The sequence below is a fragment of the Gallus gallus genome (assembly GCF_016699485.2).
Source record: "Gallus gallus isolate bGalGal1 chromosome 37 unlocalized genomic scaffold, bGalGal1.mat.broiler.GRCg7b 37_unloc1, whole genome shotgun sequence".
NCBI classification, from domain to species: domain Eukaryota; kingdom Metazoa; phylum Chordata; class Aves; order Galliformes; family Phasianidae; genus Gallus; species Gallus gallus.
This window is the reverse complement of record NW_024095967.1, coordinates 126,047-148,887: the sequence shown is the minus strand read 5'-3', so window position 1 is coordinate 148,887 and position 22,841 is coordinate 126,047. Positions and strand designations below refer to the sequence as shown.

Genomic DNA, 22,841 nt, shown 5'->3' with positions numbered 1-22,841 from the left:
CCACTGGCAGACACAGAGCTTGCACACATCCACCGCCAGGGACGTGCTGGGAGCTGATGTCTCTGGGCCCAGGGCACGGCAGCATTGGCTTCAGTGCTTTCATGCCTCCGGACAGCAAACCTCTGCTGCCAAAGCATCCTTTGCCCAAGGAAACCGTGCCATCAAGCACAACGCTTTCTCCCCCGAGTCTCTCCAGCCGGCAGTGAAAAAGACAGACACAGCTTTCAGGAAGCCAAGAAACACAAGCGCACTCCATCTAGCAAATGCTTACCCCTTCCTGAGGAACAGGGCACACAAAAGCCCACCCAGGAGCAGACCTCAAGCAGAGCTCCTTCCCTGCGGGCAGCCAGCCCTTCCGTGAGCTCAGGGCCGGGTGGAACCAGGCTGCACCCCTCGCTCATGCAAGAGAATCGCCTCCAGCTGCTCCCCACAGCACAGCAAGGCGGAAGGAAGATTCAAGCCTGGGAAGGAAAAAAGACAACTCCGCCGCTCTGCAGCTTCACGGCTTCTCCTCGCTGCCTTCTGCTGCTCCCGGCAGCGCCTCGCCGCCATTCTTTGCTCCTTGGAGCCCCTTCCCGCCGCTGCCGCTGCTTTCCGGGAGTCCGCTGCGCTCCCAGCTCGGCGCCGGCCCCTGCCGGCCTCTGATTGGTCAGCGGCATTTCCATCCCGCCCCCGGAGGCCTCTGAGTGGTCAGCGGCAGGTCCATCCCGTTCCGTCCGGCATCTCATTGGTCAGCGGCAGCTCCGTCCCGCCCCCGGTGGCATCTCCCCGGATGCGGGCAGCACCGAGACGGAAGCGCGGCAGGACGGGAGCGGTGCTGAGGACAGCGGCGCCGGAGGTGTGCGGGAGAACGGCTCCATGCCGGGGAGAGGAACCGAGCGCGGCCCGAATCCCCCCGCCGTCCCCTCCGCTCCCCTCCGCACCCCTCCCCTCCGCTCGGCCGTGGGATGCGGGGATTTGGGACGGCTGAAGGACTCGGGGCCCCCACCGCCGCAGCGCTGCTGCCCGCATCCGGGCCGGGCCCCCCCGAGCCTCCAGCGCTGCTCCCGGTGCCCCCCAGGGCTGAGGTGGTCTGTGGGTGTAGGGGCAGTGGGGGAGATGTGGTGGGGATGTGGGAGCTGAGGGGGCTGTAGGGTAATGTGGGGCCGTGGGGGGCTGTAGGGGTGGCTCTTGGGGGCTGTGGGGGGTTACAGGAGGTTTTGGTTCAGCATCTCCTGATGTGTCACACACATTTCCAGAGGTCGCTCACTGAAAGTGCTGAATTAAGATGGTGAATTTTGCTGGACAGAGCAGAGCGCTTGTCTAATGAAACCTCTGAAGTGCCAGGTTTGTTCTGCAGGCCCCGATGATGGCCCAGGCATGAAAGAGCCCAGAGCTCGTCGCTGGGGAGAGGCTGCGTATGGCGTTGTGAAGGGAGAGGTGGAGGAGGGCTTTGAGCAGCGCTGTGCAGGAATGAATGGCTGGTAAGAGAAGAGGTGTGTGTGCTGAGAGCAAGGGCTGTACGGCTCATCTCTGTGTTGTCACAGGAAATGCCCGGCAGAGCTCCTTGCTCTCTGTTCTTTCTTGCAAGGCTGCGGCGCTTCAAAGTGCGCTGTGGGTGGGGAGTGCGATGACAGCCCAAGGGTGGCACCAGGAGATGCAGCACAGCCCTCTCCAGCAGCAGGGTGCATTAATTGGTCTTGCTAATTCTTGAAGGAGAAGGTGTGTTTAGTTGCCAAAGTTGGTGGCTCGATAGCATGTTCTGAAGCATGTTCTGAATGGTTTGGGGCCCTTCCCCTATTACTCACGTCCTAAGGCAGTGATGGGCTTCCCTTGCTCCGTAGGAACGGTTCCTGTGCAAGGGCATGGCCGTCTGCCTGTAACAGATACTGAAGGGGATGGTTGTGTGACTGCCGTGATGGAGTTGGCTTTTGAATGTCAATTGCACCCCGTTAACGTGCAGCTCTTTCTGACCCAGGCAGGAGCCGGGCAGCGGTACTGCAGCTCGTCTGGCAGCTTTGCAGCTGAGTTGGGAAGTAGAAGATGTGGCTGTGAAAGAAGAAGTCAGTTGCTGGGACGTCCCCCTGTTCTTCCCCTAGCTGTCCCCTTGCCTCAGCCTGGATTCCCCTTGCATTCCTGTAGGATTCCCTTCCATCCTCCTGGTTGTCCCTTGCTTTCCCCAAGGTTGCTCTTTCCTTTCCCATGACAGCCCACCCATCATTCTCTCAAAGCCCCAATATCCACCCCAGTGTTTCCCCAGTAAGACCCCTAGAGACGCCCTGTAGCCCCCCACAGAGCACCATACACCCTCTAGGACCTCCTCAGACCCGGTACGCCTCCCCTGTAGCTGGCCCATACGCACACGGAGCCCCACAGTCCCCAGCATCACCCCATGTAACCCACTGGCCTCCTGCAGGACCCCCGTGTTTCCTCTATTTCCTCCTTCTGACCTCCTTTCCCACCTCCAAGACCCCAACCCCGGGATCTCACCAATTCCCACAGTCCCTGACAGGACCCCTGTCACCATCCCAGGAACCCCATAGCCCACCTGAGGGCCCTCCTCAACCCCATCCCCATCATGCTCTTGTACAGCCATAGGGTGCTGGGGCAGGGGTGGCTGCTGCAGGAGAGGAATGCGGGGCTGGAGCAGGTGCAGGGCACAGCTGTGGGTGAAAGGGATGTGAGGGGCACTGTGGGTCCAGGAACGTAGGGGTTGTGGGGGCACGTGGGGAGCGGTTTGGGGTGAGAATGGAGGATGTGCGGTGGTGTTGGAGTGCACTGGTTGATTTCTTCCTGGGAGGGGATTGGGGTTCCCTTTGGCCCAAAGGTGGAGCCCTGATCCATAACCCCACATGAGCCCAGAACCCCATATAACTCTGCATGAGCCCAAGGCTCCACATGACCCATAACCGTGTGAGCACCGTAAGCCCATATGAGGCTGAGGGCAGTGGTGGGTCTGTTACTGGCTAGGTCAGGAAGTACTCTAGGGTGGCTCTGGGGCCGCTGTAGAATAGCACTCTACATCTGCCCCTGACCCTCATCTTTGGGGGTAAGATGGGGGTGCAGGGGTTAGTGGAGGGCTAAGGAAGAGATTCCATGAGTATGAACCATAGCAGCCCCAGAGCCATCCTAGAGCAGCGCCATCACTGCCCACGGTCCATGGCCAGCAGCAGTTCCACCACAAGCTGTGTGTTGGGTCAAGGCAGCTCCTAGGTGTTGCTCTGCTTCATAGCTGCCCCAAAGTGCTCCTGTCGCCCTCCCATAGGTGTCCTTTAACTGCCCCACCACCCCATAAGGCTTCCCCACGTCCTAGCACATCCCCCCACGTGCGTGCAGGGTGTGCAAGAAACGCTCTCATCCCTGATTTTCCATCAGGCACAGCTCTTCGTGCAGCAGCAAAGCTCCTTCCTGATTGCTGTGGCGTTACTTCACTCTCCTCAGTGAGTTCCTTCTGCTCCCGTTGGGTTGGTTGAGTTGGGTTTGTTGGGATGAGGTGGGGGCAGGGATCCCAGAGTTCTGGGGCCACATGGCATCGGGTCGCAGCGTGTTGGGGGAAGGAAGGGTCAGGGAGTCACAGGGTCTTGTGGGGGTGTGGTTCACCCAGGGCAGTGGGTCACGTATAGCCATGGGGTCACGCACATACAGGGTGATGAGATCATCTTGGCTTAAGGCTCATGTGGGGTTACGGCTCAGGGCCCCACCTTTGGGCTGCATGGACCCCCAGTCCCCTCTCAGGAAGAAATGAAACCCCTCCTACACCGCTGCCCCCTTCCCCCCCTTTATTTTTTTACCTCAAACTGCTCCCCACATCCTCCCATAGCACCCCATACTCCTGCGTCCCTCTTGCAGCCCACATCTTGTCTTCTCCTGAACAGCATTCTGCTCCTGCAGGCTGTGTTGTCATATCCATTCTATATCCCCCACAACCTCCCCCACATAGCTCCTCAAGTACTTTCTCTGACCCGGTACACCTCCTCCTCCTCCAACCTGGGACCTCGCAGAGCCCCACAGTCCCCAGCATCACCCCACGTCCCCCACGGTTCTTCAAGGATCCCTCCGATTTGAGGGAGGCTCAGACCTCCCTTTATGCCTCAGACCCCTCCTGTGTTCTCCGACTCCCACAGTCCCTGACAGGACCCCCATCACCATCCCAGGACCCCCATAGCCCACTGATGAGGAACCTTGCAGCAATCCACATCTCAGGATGGGCCTCCAGCTGTGCCCCAATGCCTTCATTAAAGACAGGAGAATGAATGAGCGTAACGGGGCACCTTTCCTCCTGACATTGCCCACTGCCTGCGTGTTGGCTGTGCCACGAGTGCGGCATTTTGTCCTCGAGCTGTGAGTGCAGGTATGTGTGCATACGGGGGGGTGTGCAGAGATGGTGCTGAGCATCAGAGTGTGCACTGCACGTGGGCGTGTGCATGGCGTCTGCGGGTGAAAGTTTTGCACGTGTGTGCGTGCAGATGGCTGTGTGCAAGGCTGGAGCTGTGCTCGTGTCTTTGTGCACGTGGGTGTGCAGAAGGATGGTGTGCACGCATGTGTGTGTGTGCATGAACACGAATGCGTGCATCAAGGTCTTTGCACAAGGCTTTTGGGTTTTGCACACACTTGCGTGCACACGAATGGAGTGCGCACACAGGGCTGTGCAAGGATGCGCTTGCACGTGTGTGAATGCACAGGCGTGTGTGCGGGGAAGTCTTTGCACGTGGGTGTATGGTTCTGCACACTTCTGTGCACACAGATGCGCGTGCAAGGGAGCAGCGGAGGCTCCTGGGAACAGGAGATTTCTGGGGGCGGCGCAACTCCTGCCTGAGTGCTGGAGAGCACAGGGCTGGGAAGCACAGCTTCGCAGCACTGCGCTCTGCACAACAGCCTGCAGGACGGCACGGAGGGCTGACAGAACCAGGACACAGCGCCATAGCAGGCACTGCAAAGGAAACAGCTCCATCCCAGCTGGAACAGTGACAGGCAGGCAGGCACTGGGGAGGGCTGCACGGCAGAGGGACGCCCTCTGTGTGCCACACCAGGAGAACCTGGAGCGCTGTCTGTAAGCAGAACAGTGCCGGGATGGCGGCCTGGCGGTCCTAAGCTGCAGAGATGCTGCTCTGGACTAACAGCCTGTCACTTTTTGAGAAAACGCCATCCTTTTGGTGAACTTTGCTCATTATACACTCGTCATCAAAGCCCAAAACACTCAGTGCTGCCCTGGGAAACTCAGCTGTCTGCACAGCGTTGCTTTCCAAGTTAGCATGCTCGTGGCCAGGCTTTGTTCCTCGCAGCTCTCTGCACGTGCTTTGCAGACAGTCTGTTTGTGGGCAGTGCAAAGGACTGCTGCCTCCGCTGCATCACTGGATGGCAGCATTCGCTGACGGAGCTGTGGGAGTTCTGAGCGAGCGCCGCGAGACCAATAACGAGGAGGTGGTGCAGCAGCTCTCCGAGTGCCGCTGGACAAATGAGGCCGTGCGCTCTGTGTGAATCTCTCATTGTGACTGGTTTTTATTGACTCCATCTGAAGTTGGAGTGCCGAGTTGGGCGGCACTCGCAGCGCTGCCCTGTAACGCCGCGCACTGCAGCCGCTGCCTGCTGACGCTCCTCCTCTCAGTCCTTCAGCTGCAGCTTCTGCATCATCTCCACAAGGCTGTTCACTGCGGAGGCCTGGAAAGAAACGGAGCGAGGGTAGAAACAGGACTGCTCTTCCCTCGGGATTTTACAGTCTCTTTCTTTCATGTCTTACAGATGGAGGCCCTGAGAACAACCAGAGCCGTGTCTGCCTTCACCAAGGACTCACCTCTGCACGTGCAGCGGCAGCTCTGAGGGCAGCCTTCATCGATTCCCCTCTCCTCTCTTTCTCTTGGCGTCTTCTCGCTAGAAAGCAAGAATAAACGTGAATACGTTTTGTCAGCAGCGCAACTGCAGAAACAGGGGTGCCGTACAGGCAGAAGGCAGCAAAAAGACAGAGGAAACGGGACTAGGAAGCCTCCCAGTGAATGACATTTCCAGGGGGATGTGCAGAAGACCACCATGGAGTTAATGGAAGGAGACGGGGTTACGTGTTCTGGCACCTCACTGCCTTTGGACTTTGTAGCCTTCCACTCTTGTCCCCTCCACAGAGAAGGAAAAAGCAAAGCAAACCCTGAGCAAACTCAGTGTGCTTGAAAAGGGCAGCAGCTCACCAGGGTGGGTCCCACAGCACCTTCTCACCTCTTAGCTTGGAGCTCCGCGCTGCAGCAGGCCCAGGGTGTGCTGCTGGAGCTGGCACGCTGTCTCCGCTCGGCCCCCTCACTCTTTTGTTAGCAGGCAGCTGCGCTGCTGTTGGCTTCGCTTCTTCCAAGCCTTTGCGTTTACATCCAGCCAAGGACTTGGAGACAGAGCGGGGGCACACGGCAGGGGAAGGTCTTCCCCCTGTGCTGGGACCTGCTGTTGTAGGAAGCCCTCCAGCCTGGAGATGAGCTCTCTCCAGAAGGACTTCCTGCACTGCTTTTGCGTAGATCTTTCCGTTGGGCTCGGCACCTCTCTCTGTGATAATCGGGAAAGGAGAAGCAACAAGATTGAAAGAGAGTCCTTGCAGTCCTTGCACTCTGCAGAATGGGCCATCGTGCTAGGATGTCTCGAGTGCTCACGGTAAGGGATCTTAGGATCTTGGCTGAACGTTGGGTTCCCAGCACGGATGTGCAGTGCCCTTTCCTCTCCCCTCCATCGCACACACTGCCCTTCATGCAGCCCTATTTAGAGGCGCATACCCATAGCACAGCTCACATGAGCTTCTTACCTGCGGAGGCTTTCCGTTTCCCCCCTTGCCCAGCACCACTTTATTTACGCGCAGGATCCATCCCTACAGAAACATTGTAAAAAATCCACAACGTTGATTTCACAGGCACCAGCAGGCAGCAGCAGAAATATCATGCAGTAAGCCCACGTCCCCCCAGGAAACAGAAAGATGCTTCTTTGACAGCCCAAACACAAACGGATTGATAGTTCACTTTGCACTGCTCCTTCCTGCACTCCAAATGGATGCTTACTTGACATCCCCTACAGCACTGCACCCGCTCAGAAGGAATACTCAAAATTCATTCCTCCACACTTTGCGACAGAGGGCTGAAGAAACTCACTTCTGTATGGCAGGAAGGACCGTCCGTCCCTGTTGCGTCCCCCTGTGCGCTGCAAGGCGCGGTTGGATCTCTGGCAGCCTGCTGGCTGCTGCTCCCAACCACGGGGAACCGCACCGCGCCACTTCTGAAGAGAGAAAGGGAGAAACGGTGGTGGGAACGGGCAGCCAAGGTTTGCAGAGAGGTTCCAGATCGTGCCACACATGGGATATCAGAGTGCTGAGACACTGATTATCACTATGGGAAAAGACAGCCTGAGCCACGTCCACGTTGTTAGCCCAGGCTGTCAGCAGTGAGCGCTGAATCCAACCGGTTACTGAGGTCACCAAGGACCAGCAGGGCTCCCCTTGCTCCGTCCCTTCCCCTTGAAAACAAGGAAACGGAAGCACCAAGCAGAATAAGCCCAGCCATACCTTGCCACTCACACAGCAGCAATTGGAACCGCGGTCGTCTCCTTGCTGAGACATGGTTGCTGAAGGCTCAGAGGAAGCTGAAGTTCCAGAGGCTCTCTCTGCAGGAACTTCCCCAGCCCTTGGAAAGAGCTGGCTTCCCTCTTCCTAAGACCGCCTCGATCCTGGAATCTCCTTTGGGACAGGAATCCTGCAGAAAGTACCGACGAGTGCACACGCGATGCTTCCGTCGGGCTCTCACAGGGTGATCTGTTCCACAGAAGGCCCAGAGCTCAGTCTCTGCATGCAGCACGCTCACCAGAGCACCAGCTCTGCTCACCAGCTGTGGCACAAACGCTCCCACCCCAGCAGTGGTTGTGACCTCAGCGAGTGCCCGCATCGCCTCGGTGCTTTCATCATAAGCGAAGGAAATGGACGCCTCCCAGCTCCACATCTTAGGGTCACCCAATGGGGTTATCTGAAGAACAGGAATGGAGAAGTGAAGACGACTCTTGTGCAGCCCAATAAAAAACAGAAAAGACCAATACGGCTTCACAGTGGTCAATGGAGTCCCAGAGGAATCACTGGAAACCAATAGCAATGCACGCCTGAATGTCCCGGGGCTGGTGCAGGCCTGTCTGGCTGTGGCGTTAGGTTCGGGGACCGATGTAGGCCTCTCAGGCTGTGGCTGTACCTTCAGGCCTCGGGGCCGGTATAGGCCTCTTGGGCTGTGGATTTATATTCAAAGCTGGTGCTGGCCTCTTGTGCCGTGGCTGTGGCTTTAGGCCCTTGGCCTGGTTCCAGCCTCTCTGGATGTGGCTTTAGGCCCCGGGGCCAGTGCTGGCCTTTTGGGCTGTGGCTTTAGGCCCTGTGGTCGCTGGCAGCCTGTGTGGCTGTGGCTGTGGCCTCAGGCCTTGGGGCTGGTGCTGGTTTCTCAGACTGGGTCTGGGGCTTTAGGCCCTGGGGCCGGTGTAGGCCTCTCTGGCTGTGACTTCAGGCCCTTGGGCCGGTGCTGGCCTTGCTGGTTGGGGCTTCAGGTGCCGGCCTCTCTAAGTTTGGCTGTGGCTTTAAGCCCCTGCACTGATTCAAGCCTTTCAAGCTGTGCCTTTAGTCCCCAGGGCCTTTTTTGGCCTGCCTGGCTGTGGCTTTGGCTTTAAGCCCCATGGCCGGCGTCAGCCTCTCAGGCTGTGGCTTTAGGGCCTGGGCTCAGTGCTGGCCTCTTTTTTTGTGGCTTTAGACCCCAGAGCTGGTGCCAGTCTCTCAGGCTGTGCCTGTGGCTTCAGGCCCCAGGGTCCGTGCTGGTTTGTCTGGCTGTGGCTGTGGCTTTAGGCCCAAAGCTGGTAGTGGCCTCTCCAGCTGTGGCTGTAGTTCCAGGCCCCGAGGCCGGTGCCGGTTTCTCTGTCTGTGTTTTTAGGCCACAGGGCTGGTGCCGGCCTGTCTGGCTGTAGATATGGATTCAGGCCCTGGGGCCAGTGTCCACCTCTGTGGCTGTGGCTTTAGGCCCTAGATCTTGTGTCAGCCTATGACAACGTGCATTTGAAAATGGTTCGTGTAAGGAAATGAAAGCAAGAGAACACGGAGCTCTTCTGGGTATTTCTAGAATTGCGAAAGGGATCGGAGAGCGTGCTCAGCCTTGGGTGGCTGGTTGTATCCAGCAATCCCTACCACAGTTGTAAACGTCACTAAATCTTTGTTATCCTGCTTGCCAGGATTTGGATGGGACAAGAAGCCAACGACTATCAGTTTAGGGGAGGTAATGAATGTTAGCCGCTCCCCTTTCTTCTCCCCTTGCTACTTAGGTTACACAGTTCTTCTGTGCGATGTGCCGGTGCAATACCTCTGAGCAACCATTTTGATGGGTTCAGCAATGCTTGGGGCAACAGGCTTTGGTCATCCTCAGATTTACATGACGAGAGAGACTGAAAGAAAAATAAAATAGGAGGTAATAGTCCTTTCTCTTCTTCTAGTCAGAAGACTAACCAAACCTTCCATACTACGTCTTTTGCCTTGATAGGGGTGTTCCTTGAACCTCACAGCTTTAGCACAGCACTTTCTGTTGAGATTCCCGCCAACGGGGAAGTATTAGTGCCAGTCCTCTGCCTCTTTTTGTTTCTGTTGTCTGGATTTCATTTAGTGGCCCACGAACAGAGGCAGGATAGCCAAGCCCTGCAGGTGGAGGCAGGGACCAGGCTCAGGAGCAAGGGCAGAGTGGTTTCTTTGTTTCTAAAGGGAATGGCAGTGTTTTCTGCAGGTGGATTTGCCAGCGCATTGCACCTGCACCGGTCTTCCCCTGCACAAAGGAGGAGCAGCTCAGCGAGCTTGGCCTGGGCCATGGAAGGGAACATCCAAACGTCCGGAGCAACCCCAAACGAGTTAGCTGTGGAGGCTGGTTGTTTTCTGCTGTTTGTCTCATCCTTCTGGAAAGAAGCAGGAGGAGACAGAGCTCAGATTTGATCCCGCTGTGCGTGATGGTTAATGCCAAGGGACAGAAGTGTGTGCTTAGGCAGGGGAGAAGCTAGGAAAGCTGAGCATCGTAGAGGAACGAGATTAAAACAGAGCTCATTCTACACAGCAGTTCAGCACGTTGCAGGGATTTATCTTCCCTTCAGGTCAAACTAATACATAATCAGTAGTTGACAGGAATTCAGATACATCTTCATTACATTCCCGAGAGCCCATTAGCATGCAGTCTCTCCCCCCCTTGCGCGGGCGTAGTAGGTCGTGATGATGAAGGCTTGCAGTCTTCCTCACAAAGGCTCGTAGTCTTCCTCGCTGCAAACTTCTGACCCTGAAGGGGGGGCATCCCCCAAACCAGTTTCAACTTGCCCTGTAGACATCTAATCACCTCCCTGCCAAATGTTTTTTCGAGCTGCTCTCCAGCCCTTATCTCTATGGCCTTCATCCTCCTTGCTATTCCAGACCCAGTGTCTGTGCAAGTGCTTGGAACCCCTTGTTTTCTAACACTCTCTACCTAAACTATCTCTATTTGCCCCTTGTTTCTACTTTGTGAAGCTGCTTTCCCCTTTCTTGCTGTGAGGCCCTTCTCTCTCGAACTGCAGGGTCCTGCTCTCTCTCTTCAAGAGCAGTCAGAAGAAAGACAAGTGAGAATACAGGGACCAAAAAAAAAAGCAGAGAGGAGAGCAGAGGCAGCAGAAAGAGGAGTGAGGATACAGAGAAGAAAGAGCAGTAGAAGAGGAGTGCAGATGCAGAATAAAGACAAGTCTGGCAACAGGAAACAAAATCCAACAGAAGAGCAGTGCTGATGCAGAGGGAAAAGGAGTGAGGATGATGCAGGGGAATAAGAACAGGAGAAGAGTGAGAATGCAGAGGAAAGAGCAGGGAGGATAGAAAAGAAGGGAGAGCCTAAGAGGTGGGCAGATGGAAAAAGAGTGAGGGAAGAAAGAAGAGCAGAAGAGTAGAGCCAATGCAGAAGAAAGAGGAGTGAGGAAGCAGGGAAACATACAGCAGAAGAGAAAAGCAGATGCAGGTGAAAGAGCAGTGGTGAGATGCAATGGAAACCATCAGAAGAGTGAGGATACAAGGAGGAAAGAACAGCAGAAGAGGAGCACAGCTGCCCGAGAATGAGCAGGGAGAATACAGGGAAGAAAGAGGAGGAGGAGAGCCGATGCAGAAGAAAAGAGATGTCACGTTACAGGGAAGAAAAGCAGGGCAGACGAAGTACGGAGAGGAAGCAGGGGAAAAAAAACGCTGAAGAGCACGGATAGTGATGAAAGAGCAGTGAGGATACACAGAGGATAGAACAGCAGAAGAGAAGCAGAAGAGAAAAAACAGGAAAAGAGTGAGAATGCAGACGGAAAAGCAGGGAGAATACAGGGAAGAACCAAGAGCGTAAGAGAAGTGCAAATGCAAAAGCAAGCGAGGCTACAGGGAAGAAAGGACAGCAGAAGGGGAGTGCAGGTGCAGATCCCCCAAACACAGCACTCCCTGCCCGCTAGGGTTGCGGGTGCGACGCAGTCACCATGATGACGTCGAGGATCAATGCCGGGTAATTCAGTGAGCGTTCCAACAAAGAATCAAGGAAAAAACTGCCAGGCAAAGGAAAGAAACCTTCTGGCAACAGGTCTTCAACGTTACGCGTAGAGTCCTTTGGAACAGGAGTTGTTTCTGTGTCAACAACTTGAAGATCAATTCAGGCAACGGCTACTAAAGAAAAACGAGTCACATAACATGGAGAGCAAAGAAGAGAAGAGAGAGGAAACAGAGAGGTGCCAGCACTGCCACCCGGGGTGGGCAGCAGGCTGCTGGTGCCAGCGTCATCATGGGCGGCGGCCAGCACTGGCCACGCTGTCACCGCGTCGCCGTGGCGACGTTTGTGACACGGCCACCCGGGAGGGGTATGAAGGCGGTGCACGCTGGTGGGTCCTGCATCCTGAAGGAGCATCTGGTAGAGAGCAGACGCACCTGAAGGGATGAGCTCCGGCATGGCTGGCGCCAACAAGGAGCAACCCGCTGGCACGAGGCGGAACAGGATGAGCTTCTGCGAGGATGGCCCCGCAGCGAGGCGTGCCTCCATACCCACCTGCACCGACACCGAAGGTACACGGCTCCACAGCCACCACAGGAGCGCTGCTGCAGCCAATCCTGGCACGCAGACGACACTTTCCATCTGCCACCTCACTCCCGCCTGGCAGCGGGAGGGCTGCCGGGAAGCGGCAGGTGCAGAGTGTGACCTGCTTTTCCTTTGCCCTCCAGAGCGAGTTGCCGTCTGGGATGCGGTGGCCGCCTACGTACAAGAGCACCTCCTGGTGCAGAAGGTGGGTTGGCTGCCGGGTTCCTCCTCTCCCTGTCCTCCTCAGCCAAGACTTCCTCCCACTCCTCCCCTCCACAGAAAGCAGGAAATCACCCCACGTGTCTCTACTGGGCATGCCATGGGCTTCCTGCAAATCCCGCAGGATCACTTGTGCTGGGCGCTGTCCTGTCTCAGGGCTGATCCCGCTCGCGGGAAGCCTCTGGATCCCATCAGGCTGCTTCTGCCCTGACTGCTGTGCTGCATTTGGGAGGGTGAGGGGAAGGAGAGGACTGTGCAGCCTCTTCCCAAAACCATTCCTGATGCCCTGGCTCGTGCCTCTGAACAGCGGGAGAGGGCTCCTGAGCTCCGTCCCTGCCTTGGACCGCTACATGGGCTCTTCCTCCAGCCAGCCGGCCCATAACCCTGCCGCCCTTCCTTTCTCTACCACTTGTAGGGGGTCTGGATTCCCACCTTCGGATCCTTTGACACCATCTCCAGAGACATCAGGACTGAGGACGGGACCGTGACTCTGCGGTGGCCCGTCTTTCACTTGTCTGGAAACCTCATAGCCGTGCACCACCTCAAGCCCCGCAGGGAGTCCCTGCCAGGTAGGAGGGAGGATTAAAGCTTTGCTGGCTTCACGCACAGGGCCAACAGGGCCACCGCCTCCATTCTCCAAAGCAAACCTCCCCCTCGGAGGAGCCCAGCCAAACATGGGGCCGTTCTGGCTGATGGCCACAAGAAGCAGTTCCAGGGAAGCACTGCGGAAAACCAACCGTATCATCAACTCCGTCCCTCCCATTTTTCAGCCCATAGGAAGCTGGAGCCGCTCAAGAGCAGCGAGGTGGCCGCAGCTGCCTCTGTGACCTGGCAGACAGCGCAGGCTTGCATCCAAAGCACCGTGTCCCTGCTCTCTGGCTGCCTGAAGAATGGGGAGAACGTTGCCGTTGTCTTCAAGGACATTGGAGTGCTCCACATCGATGGACTGACCTTCCACATGAAATTCTATTACGACTTCCTTGAGAAGCTGTCAGGGAAAGAGAAGTTCAGGAAAGCTCTTCTCAAGGTGAGCTGTAGCTTTCTACCACCAGCACCTGGCCAGCTGCTCGCGCCGTGCAAGTGCTGCGGTGCCGTCAGCCCTCCCTGCCTTGGGCTCCTTGTGCGCCCAGTGCCTCAGCCGTCACAAGGACATCCCACATCCTCCCTGTTCCTCCCCTGCAGGCCCCCTGGCTGCTGGACATGGTGGTGTCCCGAGCGGCACCGGTGGCCTCCCTGGCACTCTCTGGCTGCCTCGTCGTCTTTCCCAAGTGAGTATGTTGGGGGCTGTAGCTGCTGCTTGCTGCAGCTGCTCAGCTCTCATGCCGTAGCATTTGTTCCTTGTGACCATGGGTGTCCCTGCCCTGCCCACGAGGATATGGCATAGAATCATCGCATCATTTGAGCTGGAAGGAACCCGGAAAGGGCACCTAGTCCCACTCCCCTGCAGGGAACAGGGACACCTACCGCCACATCAGGTTGCTCTCAGCCTGGCCCTGCTGAAGCCTTTAGAAAGCAGTGGCCATCATGCAGCATGAAAATGGGCCTGTCAGCAGGCAATCAGAGAGAGCAACAAGGATTGGTGGAGCGCTGCGTCCCACCGCTCACTGTCGTCTCCTCGCGTACAGGTTTCAAATGGAGTTTGTCCCCAAACCACCACCTGGGATATCCCGCAGGTCCTCAGGAGGCATCCCTGCGGAGGGGAAACCAAAGGAAGAGGAGGCTTTGCCACCTCTCGCCCAGGGCAAGAAAGGTAAAGCAGCATCCAGCGCCTTTCCAAAGCACAAGCCACCAACTTGAGATGGGAAATCCCTTGCTGAACATCAGCCAAGGGCTCTGACTTACGTCAAAGCTTCACGCCAGCTCAGCACGGCCTCTTCCCACGAGGAATTGTTGGCCTCTCCAAAACCAAGGTGCTGGCTGTGACGTGCCCCCATCCCTGGCTATGGCAGGAGCACCTCGGCACCTTAGGCCCCGCCCTCCCCCAACAAAAGGATATGGTCCCCAAAAGTCACCCTGTCAGCTCATCGTCACCACCCAGCTCCGCTTTCCCAAAGCCACCGTCACTAATGCACTCCCAAAAGAGAGTCCCAAGATGGCAGAGAGGAGAAGTGGGGCCAGAGATGGTTTCAGGGAGGGTCCGCGGGCAGCACAGATGTCAGCAGTGGGGGGAGCAGAGCGGCCCTCTCGCATGTTCTGGGAACAGGCCTGAGCGCCCCTGGTGAGTGAGCCAAAGGGTTGACGGTAAGTCTCCTCTGCCTTCCCAATCCCAGTGAGATTTGCTGGCAAGCCAACCTTCATCAAACGCTTGAGCTCGGACAGTCTAGATGGAGGAAAACTCCGAAGGATAAGGAGCTTACTGCGCAAGGAGAGCTCTACTTCCAGGTGAGGCTGGAGGCTCTGGCTTGGCATGTGCATGGGGGTGATTGACTGAGCCAACGAGAGTCCATTCCCTAGCCCCAAAGGGTCCCTGTTTCTGGCTGCCCAACAGTGCTGGGATGGGGACGCCAGGAGCCCCCCAGCTCACAGGGCTGGCCCCTCTCTGGATCCCACGGGGGAGAGCCACGGGGCAGCCGCTGAGCTGTCTGTGGGGAAGGCTGCGTTGCAGCCAAGGGTCCTGGCTCCGGCTTGCAGGACGCGGCCCCAAAACCATCACCCACTCAGGCGGACCCCTCCTGCTCTGTCCTTTCAGTCTGCTGCCAGCCATCCCTGGAGTGCCTGAAGACCAAAAGCAGCCGCTGACCTGCCAGCTGCAGGGCCAGGCAGAAACAGACAGCCAAGAAGACCTGGGCCGAGCCCCGGGAACCAAACACGTGAGCTTCCGTGAGGAAGAACGGGAAGCGGAAAAAGCCCATCGTGTGGCTGCGGTGCTGAAGTTGCCCAAAGCCAACGAATCTTTCAGCAACGATTCCAGACCTTCCTCAAGGGCTCAGTCCAGCCCGTCGCAGGCATCGCAAGGCACTCCATCCCGGCTTCCACTTCTGGCATGCGACTCAGTCAGACTTCTGAGGCGCAGGGCTAAGAAGAGCAGGCAGAAAGAACCTGAGGAGATGGAAGCATCAACATCTCAGGCTGAGGCCAGCCAGCCGCAGGAGTCCTCTGCTGACAGAGCTGGATTTCTGCCACCGATAAACGAAGAAACACAGTCTCCTCAGCGTCAGCCTCCAAACAGCAAAGCCCCACCGCGCAGGAAGGGCACACACTACCCACGCTGATGCAGGCATGGGGCGCCCATGAGCTCCAAGAGCGCCACTCGAGCTGGCTGCAAAACAGATGCTTGAATCCCATCTGCATCATATCTAATCCTAGACTAGGCTGCCGAGTGCCCAATCCAACCTGGCCTTCAACACTGCCACGGACGCGGCGTCCACAAGCTCTCTGGGCATCCGCTTCCAGCATCTCACCACCGTCTCTGGAAAGACCTTCTCCCTGACATCCAATCTTCATTGTCCCTCCCTCTGTCAATAAAGCCTTACCATGGCCCTATCCCATAGAAATCTCCACAATGCCTGTGGCAGTGTCATTGTGTCTTTGGACGCCAGCTCTGGTGCTGGCGGAGGGAGAAAGAATTGTGAGAGGGCATCAGAACATGTCACGATGCTTTCCTTGATGCCAAAGGAAATCCAGCGTCTCGCTTGGCTCGGCTGTCTGAGCTTTTCTGCTGAAGGGGAAGACCAAAAATGAAGTCAGCTTCAAATTGGTGCGGCAGCTCAGAGCTCTCAGAGGATACCAGGGATCCTTGGGAGGCCCTTTCCAAGTGGAAGATTGCGTCCTATAAAGAATCACAGAATCACTGAATCATACAATGGCGTGCGTTGAAAAGGACCACAGTGACCATCAAGTTTCACCTCCCACCCCCCGCCCCGCTATGTGCAGTATTGCCAGCCACTAGACCAAAATGCCCCGTGCCAACTCCAGCCTGGCCTTGAATGCCTCCAGGGATGCGGCATCCACAACCTCCTTGGGCAACCTGTTCCAGTGCCTCACCAGCCTCTCGGGGAAAAACTTCATTCTCAGATCCAACTTAAACCTCCCCTGTCTCCCTTGAAGACCACTCCTGCATCTCCTATTACAACCCACCCTCGGAAACAGCCATTCCCCCTCCTGCTTAGATGCTCCCTTTAAGGAGCCTTCTCTTCTCCAAGCTAAACGATCCCAGTTCCCTTCACCTTTCCTCATACGAGAGGTGCTCCAGCCCTCTGACCATCTTAGTGGCCCTCCTCTGGACCCACTCCAAGAACTTCCCGTCTTGAGGAGAAGAGAGAATAAAGGTAAGGCAGACGCTGAGAAGGACAAGAGCAAAAGCAGAGAAGAACAGGCACAGGTAAGAAAGAGGAGCAGAAGAGGAGGAGAAGAAAAACAGAGGATGAAGGTAAGAAAAACAAGCGGGCAGGGAGAAGAGCTGAAGAAGGGATGAGTGGGTGCAGGTAAGACAGAACAGCAGAAGTGGAGAGGAGCTGAAGAGGAGAAGTATGAAAAGTAGAGCAAAAGTACAGGAGGTGGAAAGAGAGGAAAGAGGCAAGAGAGAAGAGAGGAAGAGCAGAGAAAGAACAGAGCAGTAGAGAAGAGCGGACAGTGCTGTGAAAAGAAGAACAGTGCCACAGAGCAGGTGAAGAAGAACAAAGAGCAGAAGAGGAGTGTAGATGAAGAAGAGGTGTGAGGGCACAAGGAAGAAAGATCAGAAGAGAAGAGGAGTGCGGTAAGAAGAAGGAGGAGAGAAGATACGGGAAAAAGAACAGCAGAAGGGTGCAGATGCAGAAGATGAGAGATGACACAGGGAACAACAAAGAGCAGAAGAGGAGAGCAGTCAGAAGAAAGACAAGTGAGAATACAGGGGACAAAGCAAAGCAGAGAGGAGTGCAGAGGCAGAAGAAAGAGGAGAGAGGATACAGAGAAGAAAGAGTAGTAGAAGAGAAGTGCAGATGCAGAACAAAGAGCATTGAGGAGACAGAATAAGAAGAGCAACAGAGGAGTTTAGACGCAGAATGATGAGGAGTGAATAAGGAGGGGAAATAACAGAGAAAAGGGAGAGAAGAGTATGGGGAAAAAAATCTAGTAGAGGAGAGGAAGACAGCAGACAGGAGAGGTTAGAAAAGATAGAAGAGAGAAGGGAGGGAGGGGGCATCAAGGAAAGGTTTCCAAAGGTAAAAAAAAAAAAAAAAAAAAAAAAAAGAGAGATGAAGAAGATGGGAGTTCAACAGAAGAACTGAAGATGTAAGAAGTGGGGAGGCGTGTGCAGAGAGCAGGAGAGCAGAGAGAGAAGGTGAGAGCAAATTCCGTCACTGAGAGAAGAAGAAAAAGGAACGTCAATAATTTTCGTCTCTGTTAAAGCTGGGTTCTGTGCAGGACATACAGGTGTTGTTGTTCTTTTTCTTTCATTCTTTCTTTCTCTGCATTGCTTGTGTTCCTTTAGGCAATTCAAGAACTAGGAACGTCCAGGAACATTTGCACAACTTTGTCATGTCTCCTTAATCTCAGCTGCTTTAAAATACCCAACCAATGTCAAGTGGGGGTCACCTCCTCCAGGGCACCCTGCAATCCAGCTGTGCGCGTCTCACTTGGAAAAACTCACCTTCAGGAAGGAGCAGAGAGATTTTCCACGCTCGGCCAAGAATCCTCTTCTGCCACCCAGCACATCCTTTGCTGAGCAGGACACCATCACTCCCATCAGCGTGTTGCCCTCTGTTCCCACGCCCTCAAGAGCAAAACAGCCACGCACAGCTGACCACAAAGCCTTTGCAGCAACCACTGGCAGACACAGAGCTTGCACACATCCACCGCCAGGGACATGCTGGGAGCTGATGTCTCTGGGCCCAGGGCACGGCAGCATTGGATTCAGTGCTTTCATGCCTCCTGACAGCAAACCTCTGCTGCCAAATCCTTTGCCCAAGGAAACCGTGCCATCAAGCACAACGCTTTCTCCCCCGAGTCTCTCCAGCCGGCAGTGAAAAAGACAGACACAACTTTCAGGAAGCCAAGAAACACAAGCGCACTCCATCTAGCAAATAACCCCAGCACTGCTTACCCCTTCCTGAGGAACAGGGCACACAAAAGCCCACCCAGGAGCAGACCTCAAGCAGAGCTCCTTCCCTGCGGGCAGCCAGCCCTTCCGTGAGCTCAGGGCCGGGTGGAACCAGGCTGCACCCCTCGCTCATGCAAGAGAATCGCCTCCAGCTGCTCCCCACAGCACAGCAAGGCGGAAGGAAGATTCCAGCCTGGCAAGGAGAAAAGACAACTCCGCCGCTCTGCAGCTTCACGGCTTCTCCTCGCTGCCTTCTGCTGCTCCCGGCAGCGCCTCGCCGCCATTCTTTGCTCCTTGGAGCCCCTTCCCGCCGCTGCCGCTGCTTTCCGGGAGTCCGCTGCGCTCCCAGCACGGCGCCGGCCCCTGCCGGCCTCTGATTGGTCAGCGGCATTTCCATCCCGCCCTCGCTGGCCTCTGAGTGGTCAGCGGCAGGTCCATCCCGTTCCGTCCGGCATCTCATTGGTCAGCGGCAGCTCCGTCTCGACCTCGCTGGCCCCTCAATGGTCAGCGGCAGCTCCGTCCCGCCCCCGGTGGCATCTCCCCGGATGCGGGCAGCACCGAGACGGAAGCGCGGCAGGACGGGAGCGGTGCTGAGGACAGCGGCGCCGGAGGTGTGCGGGAGAACGGCTCCATGCCGGGGAGAGGAACCGAGCGCGGCCCGAATCCCCCCGCCGTCCCCTCCGCTCCCCTCCGCCCCGCTCCGCCGTGGGATGCGGGGATTTGGGACGGCTGAAGGACTCGGGGCCCCCACCGCCGCAGCGCTGCTGCCCGCATCCGGGCCGGGCCCCCCCGAGCCTCCAGCGCTGCTCCCGGTGCCCCCCGGGGCTGAGGTGGTCTGTGGGTGTAGGGGCAGTGGGGGAGATGTGGTGGGGATGTGGGAGCTGAGGGGGCTGTAGGGTAATGTGGGGCCGTGGGGGGCTGTAGGGGTGGCTCTTGGGGGCTGTGGGGGGTTACAGGAGGTATGGAGCAGTAGGTAGGTGTGAGTGGAATATAGGGGAATGTGGGGCATTAATTGGTCTTGCTAATTCTTGACGGACAAGGTGTGTTTAGCTGCCAAAGTCGGTGGTTTGATAGCATGTTCTGAAGCATGTTCTGAATGGTTTGGGGCCCTTCCCCTATTAGTGTTGTCGTAAGGCAGTGACGGACTTCCCTCACTCCGTAGGAACGGTTCCTGTGCAAGGGCATGGCCGTCTGCCTGTAACAGGTACTGAAGGGGATGGTTGTGTGACTGCTGTGATGGAGTTGGAGTTGGCTTTTGAATGTCAATTGCACCCCATTAACATGCAGCTCTTTCTGACCCAGGCAGGAGCCGGACAGCGGTACTGCAGCTCGTCTGGCAGCTTTGCAGCTCAGTTGGGAAGTAGAAGATGTGGCTGTGAAAGAAGAAGTCAGTTGCTGGGACGTCCCCCTGTTCTTCCCCTAGCTGTCCCCTTGCCTCAGCCTGGATTCCCCTTGCATTCCTGTAGGATTCCCTTCCATTCTCCTGGTTGCCGCTTGCTTTCCCCAAGGTTGCTCTTTCCTTTCCCATGACAGCCCACCCATCATTCTCTCAAAGCCCCAGTATCCCCCGCAGTTTTTCCCCAGCAAGACCCCTAGAGACACCCTGTAGCCTCCCACAGATCCCCATAGCCCCCTCAAGAAGCTCCTCAGAACCGGTACACCTCCCCTGTACCTGGCCCATATATATGCACATGGAGCCCCACAGTCCCCAGCATCACCCCATGTCCCCCTCTGGGCTCCCACAGAACCCCGTGTTTCCTCTATTTCCTCCTTCAGACCTCCTTTCCCACCTCCAAGACCCCCAACCCCGGGATCTCATCGATTCCCATGGTCCCTGACAGCAGCACCCCTGTCATCATCCCAGGAACCCCATAGCACACCTGAGGCCTCTCCTCAGCCCCATCCCCATCAAGCTCTTGTACAGCCATAGGGTGCTGGGGCAGGGGTGGCTGCTGCAGGAGAGGAATGCGGAGCTGGAGCAGGTGCAGGGCAGGATATGGGGCTATGGACCACAGCCTGCAGGAGCAGAGTGCTTTGCAGAAGGCAAGGTGTGAGGTACAGGTGGGACTTGTGGGTGCGGGGACGTGGGGTGGCATGGGGACGTAGGGGGTATGAGGGCACGTGGGGAGCTGTTTGCGGATAGGATGGAGGATGTGGGGTGGTGTTGGAGTGCACTGGTTGATTTCTTCCTCAGAGGGGATTGGGGTTCCCTTTGGCCCAAAGGTGGAGCCCTGATCCATAACCCCACGTGAGCCCCAAACGCCATATAACTCGGCGTGAGCCCAAGGCTCCCCATGACCCATAACCCTGTGAGCACCGTAAGCCCATATGAGGCTGAGGGCAGTGATGGGTCTGTTACTGGCTAGGTCAGGAGGGTGGCTCTGGGGCCGCTGTAGTATAGCACTCTACATCTGCCCCTGACCCTCATCTAGCCCACATCTTGGGGGGTAAGATGGGGGTGCAGGGGTTAGTGGAGGGCTAAGGAAGAGATTCCATGAGTATGAACCATAGCATCCCCAGAGCCATCCTAGAGCAGCGCCATCACTGCCCGCGGCCCGTGGCCAGCAGCAGTTGTCCTGGTTGCTGTGGTGTTACTTCACTCTCCTCAGTGAGTTCCTTCTGCTCCCATAGTTCTCCTCCTGTGGCACTCACTGCTCTCCTGTTCCCCCTTGGCTAAGGACTGCAGGCTCACAGTCTCCGCCACGCATCCGCTGTGCAGTTTTTCCAGAGCAGGTCTATGGCCAAGCTGCTCCTTTTGGGCTGATTGTGTGCTTTTCTATGCAGACAGGCAGGCAGGATTTCTTGCAGCTGTCGTACGTGCTGGGTCTCATGCTCCGTCCTGCACCTGTGCCTTATCTCGTGTGCACTCTCCACCTCCCCCTGGTCAGTACATCCTGGCCCTGCTGTGCTCTGCTCAGCATCTGTCTGCTGAGCAACGACACAGCTGTCACACTGACCCTACCTTGTGCTATCCCTGCAGATGTTTGATGATTTCCTCTGCCACTCTCCCAGCCATAACAGGTCGGGTGATTTCCAGCAGCACACAGCTGGCACACCGAGCCACTCTGACCACGTACGGCAGCAGCCCGCCCCATGGCTTCCTTGGGGCAGCCGTGGGGCTGTACCACCCTGAGGAGGCGATGACTTTTCCCCACACACAGCTGGTTCTCTGGCCACACGGGGTGAGGATGTGGGGTTGGGGGTCACATGGCTGTCCTGCAGAGTCAGAGTGTTATGGGGTTTTGTGGGGTTCTGGGTTAGATGGGGTTCTGGGTTGCTGTGATGAGGTCAGATGAGATGGTAGGGTCAGATGGGGTGACATGGAGTTCTGTGGTCACATGTGTTTCTATGGTCGAGTTGAGGTGGGGGCAGGGATCCCAGAGTTCTGGGGCCACATGGCATCGGGTCGCAGCGTGATGGGGGCAGGTAGGGTCAGGGAGTCACAGGGTCATGTGGGGGTGTGGTTCACCCAGGGTTGTGGGTCACGTACAGCCATGGGGTCACACACATGATGAGGTCATCTTGGCTTATGGCTCGTGTGGGGTTACGGCTTAGGGTCCCACCTTTGGGCTGCACGGACCCCCAGTCCCCTCTCAGGAAGAAATGAAACCCCTCCTACACCGCTGTCCCCTTCCCCCCTTTTTTTTTTTTACCTCAAACTGCTCCCCACCTCCTCCCATAGCACTCCATACCCCCGCGTCCCTCTTGCAGCGCACATCTTGTCTTCTCCTGAACAGCATTCTGCTCCTGCAGGCTGTGTTGTCATATCCATTCTATATCCCCCACACCCCCTCCCACAGAGCTACATAGCTCCTCAAGTACTTTCTCTGACCGGGTACACCTCCCCCACCGCCAACCTGGGACCTCGCAGAGCCCCACAGTCCCCAGCAGCACCCCACGTCCCCCACGGTTCTTCAAGGATCCCTCCGATTTGAGGGAGGCTCAGACCTCCCTTTATGCCTCAGACCCCTCCTGTGTTCTCCGACTCCCACAGTCCCTGACAAGACCCCCATCACCATCCCAGGACCCCCATAGCCCACTGATGAGGAACCTCGCAGCAATCCACATCTCAGGATGGGGCTCCAGCTGTGCCCCAATGCCTGCATTAAAGACAGGAGAATGAATGAGCGTAACGGGGCACCTTTCCTCCTGACATTACCAACTGCCTGCGTGTTGGCTGTGCCACATGAGCAGCATTTTGTCCTCGAGCTGTGAGTGCAGGTATGTGTGCATACGGGGGTGTGCAAAGATGGTGCTGAGCATGAGTGTGCACTGCACGTGGGCGTGTGCACGGTGTCTGTGGGTGAAAGTTTTGCACGTGTGTGCATGCAGATGGCTGTGTGCAAGGCTAGAGCTGCGCTTGTGTCTTTATGCACGTGGGTGTGCAGAAGGATGGTGTGCACGCATGTGTGTGTATGCATGAACACGAATGCGTGCATGAAGGTCTTTGCACAAGGCTGTTGGGTTTTGCACACAATTGCGTGCACACGAATTGAGTGCGCACACAGGGCTGTGCAAGGATGCGCTTGCACATGTGTGTGAATGCACAGGTGTGT

At 56.7% G+C, this 22,841-nt stretch overlaps 2 protein-coding genes across 8 annotated transcripts in view; both read left to right on the top strand.

Moving 5' to 3' along the window:
- LOC121108746 (coiled-coil domain-containing protein 81-like) overlaps nucleotides 1-22,841 on the top strand; it is a 52,732-nt gene that overhangs the window by 17,312 nt on the left and 12,579 nt on the right. The window contains exons 1-3 of one of the 7 annotated variants that reach the window (XM_046906039.1): nucleotides 18,850-18,896; nucleotides 19,448-19,489; nucleotides 19,588-22,506. The gene's annotated coding sequence lies outside the window, so the exon portion shown is untranslated. Of the gene's footprint in view, nucleotides 1-18,849; nucleotides 19,116-19,407; nucleotides 19,490-19,572; nucleotides 22,507-22,841 lie in introns of those variants that run through there. The other 6 variants (XM_046906041.1, XM_046906043.1, XM_046906045.1 and 3 more) reach the window with 6 other exon arrangements.
- LOC121108756 (coiled-coil domain-containing protein 81-like) lies at nucleotides 784-15,478 on the top strand. Its single transcript, XM_040656889.2, has 12 exons — nucleotides 784-838; nucleotides 1,340-1,475; nucleotides 1,571-1,701; nucleotides 1,824-2,042; nucleotides 3,355-4,330; nucleotides 5,719-12,252; nucleotides 12,682-12,835; nucleotides 13,037-13,293; nucleotides 13,449-13,534; nucleotides 13,892-14,016; nucleotides 14,537-14,648; nucleotides 14,956-15,478. The coding sequence occupies exons 6-12, from the start codon at nucleotides 11,908-11,910 to the stop codon at nucleotides 15,476-15,478; spliced, it is 1,602 nt and encodes a 533-aa protein (XP_040512823.1). The 5' UTR covers nucleotides 784-838; nucleotides 1,340-1,475; nucleotides 1,571-1,701; nucleotides 1,824-2,042; nucleotides 3,355-4,330; nucleotides 5,719-11,907.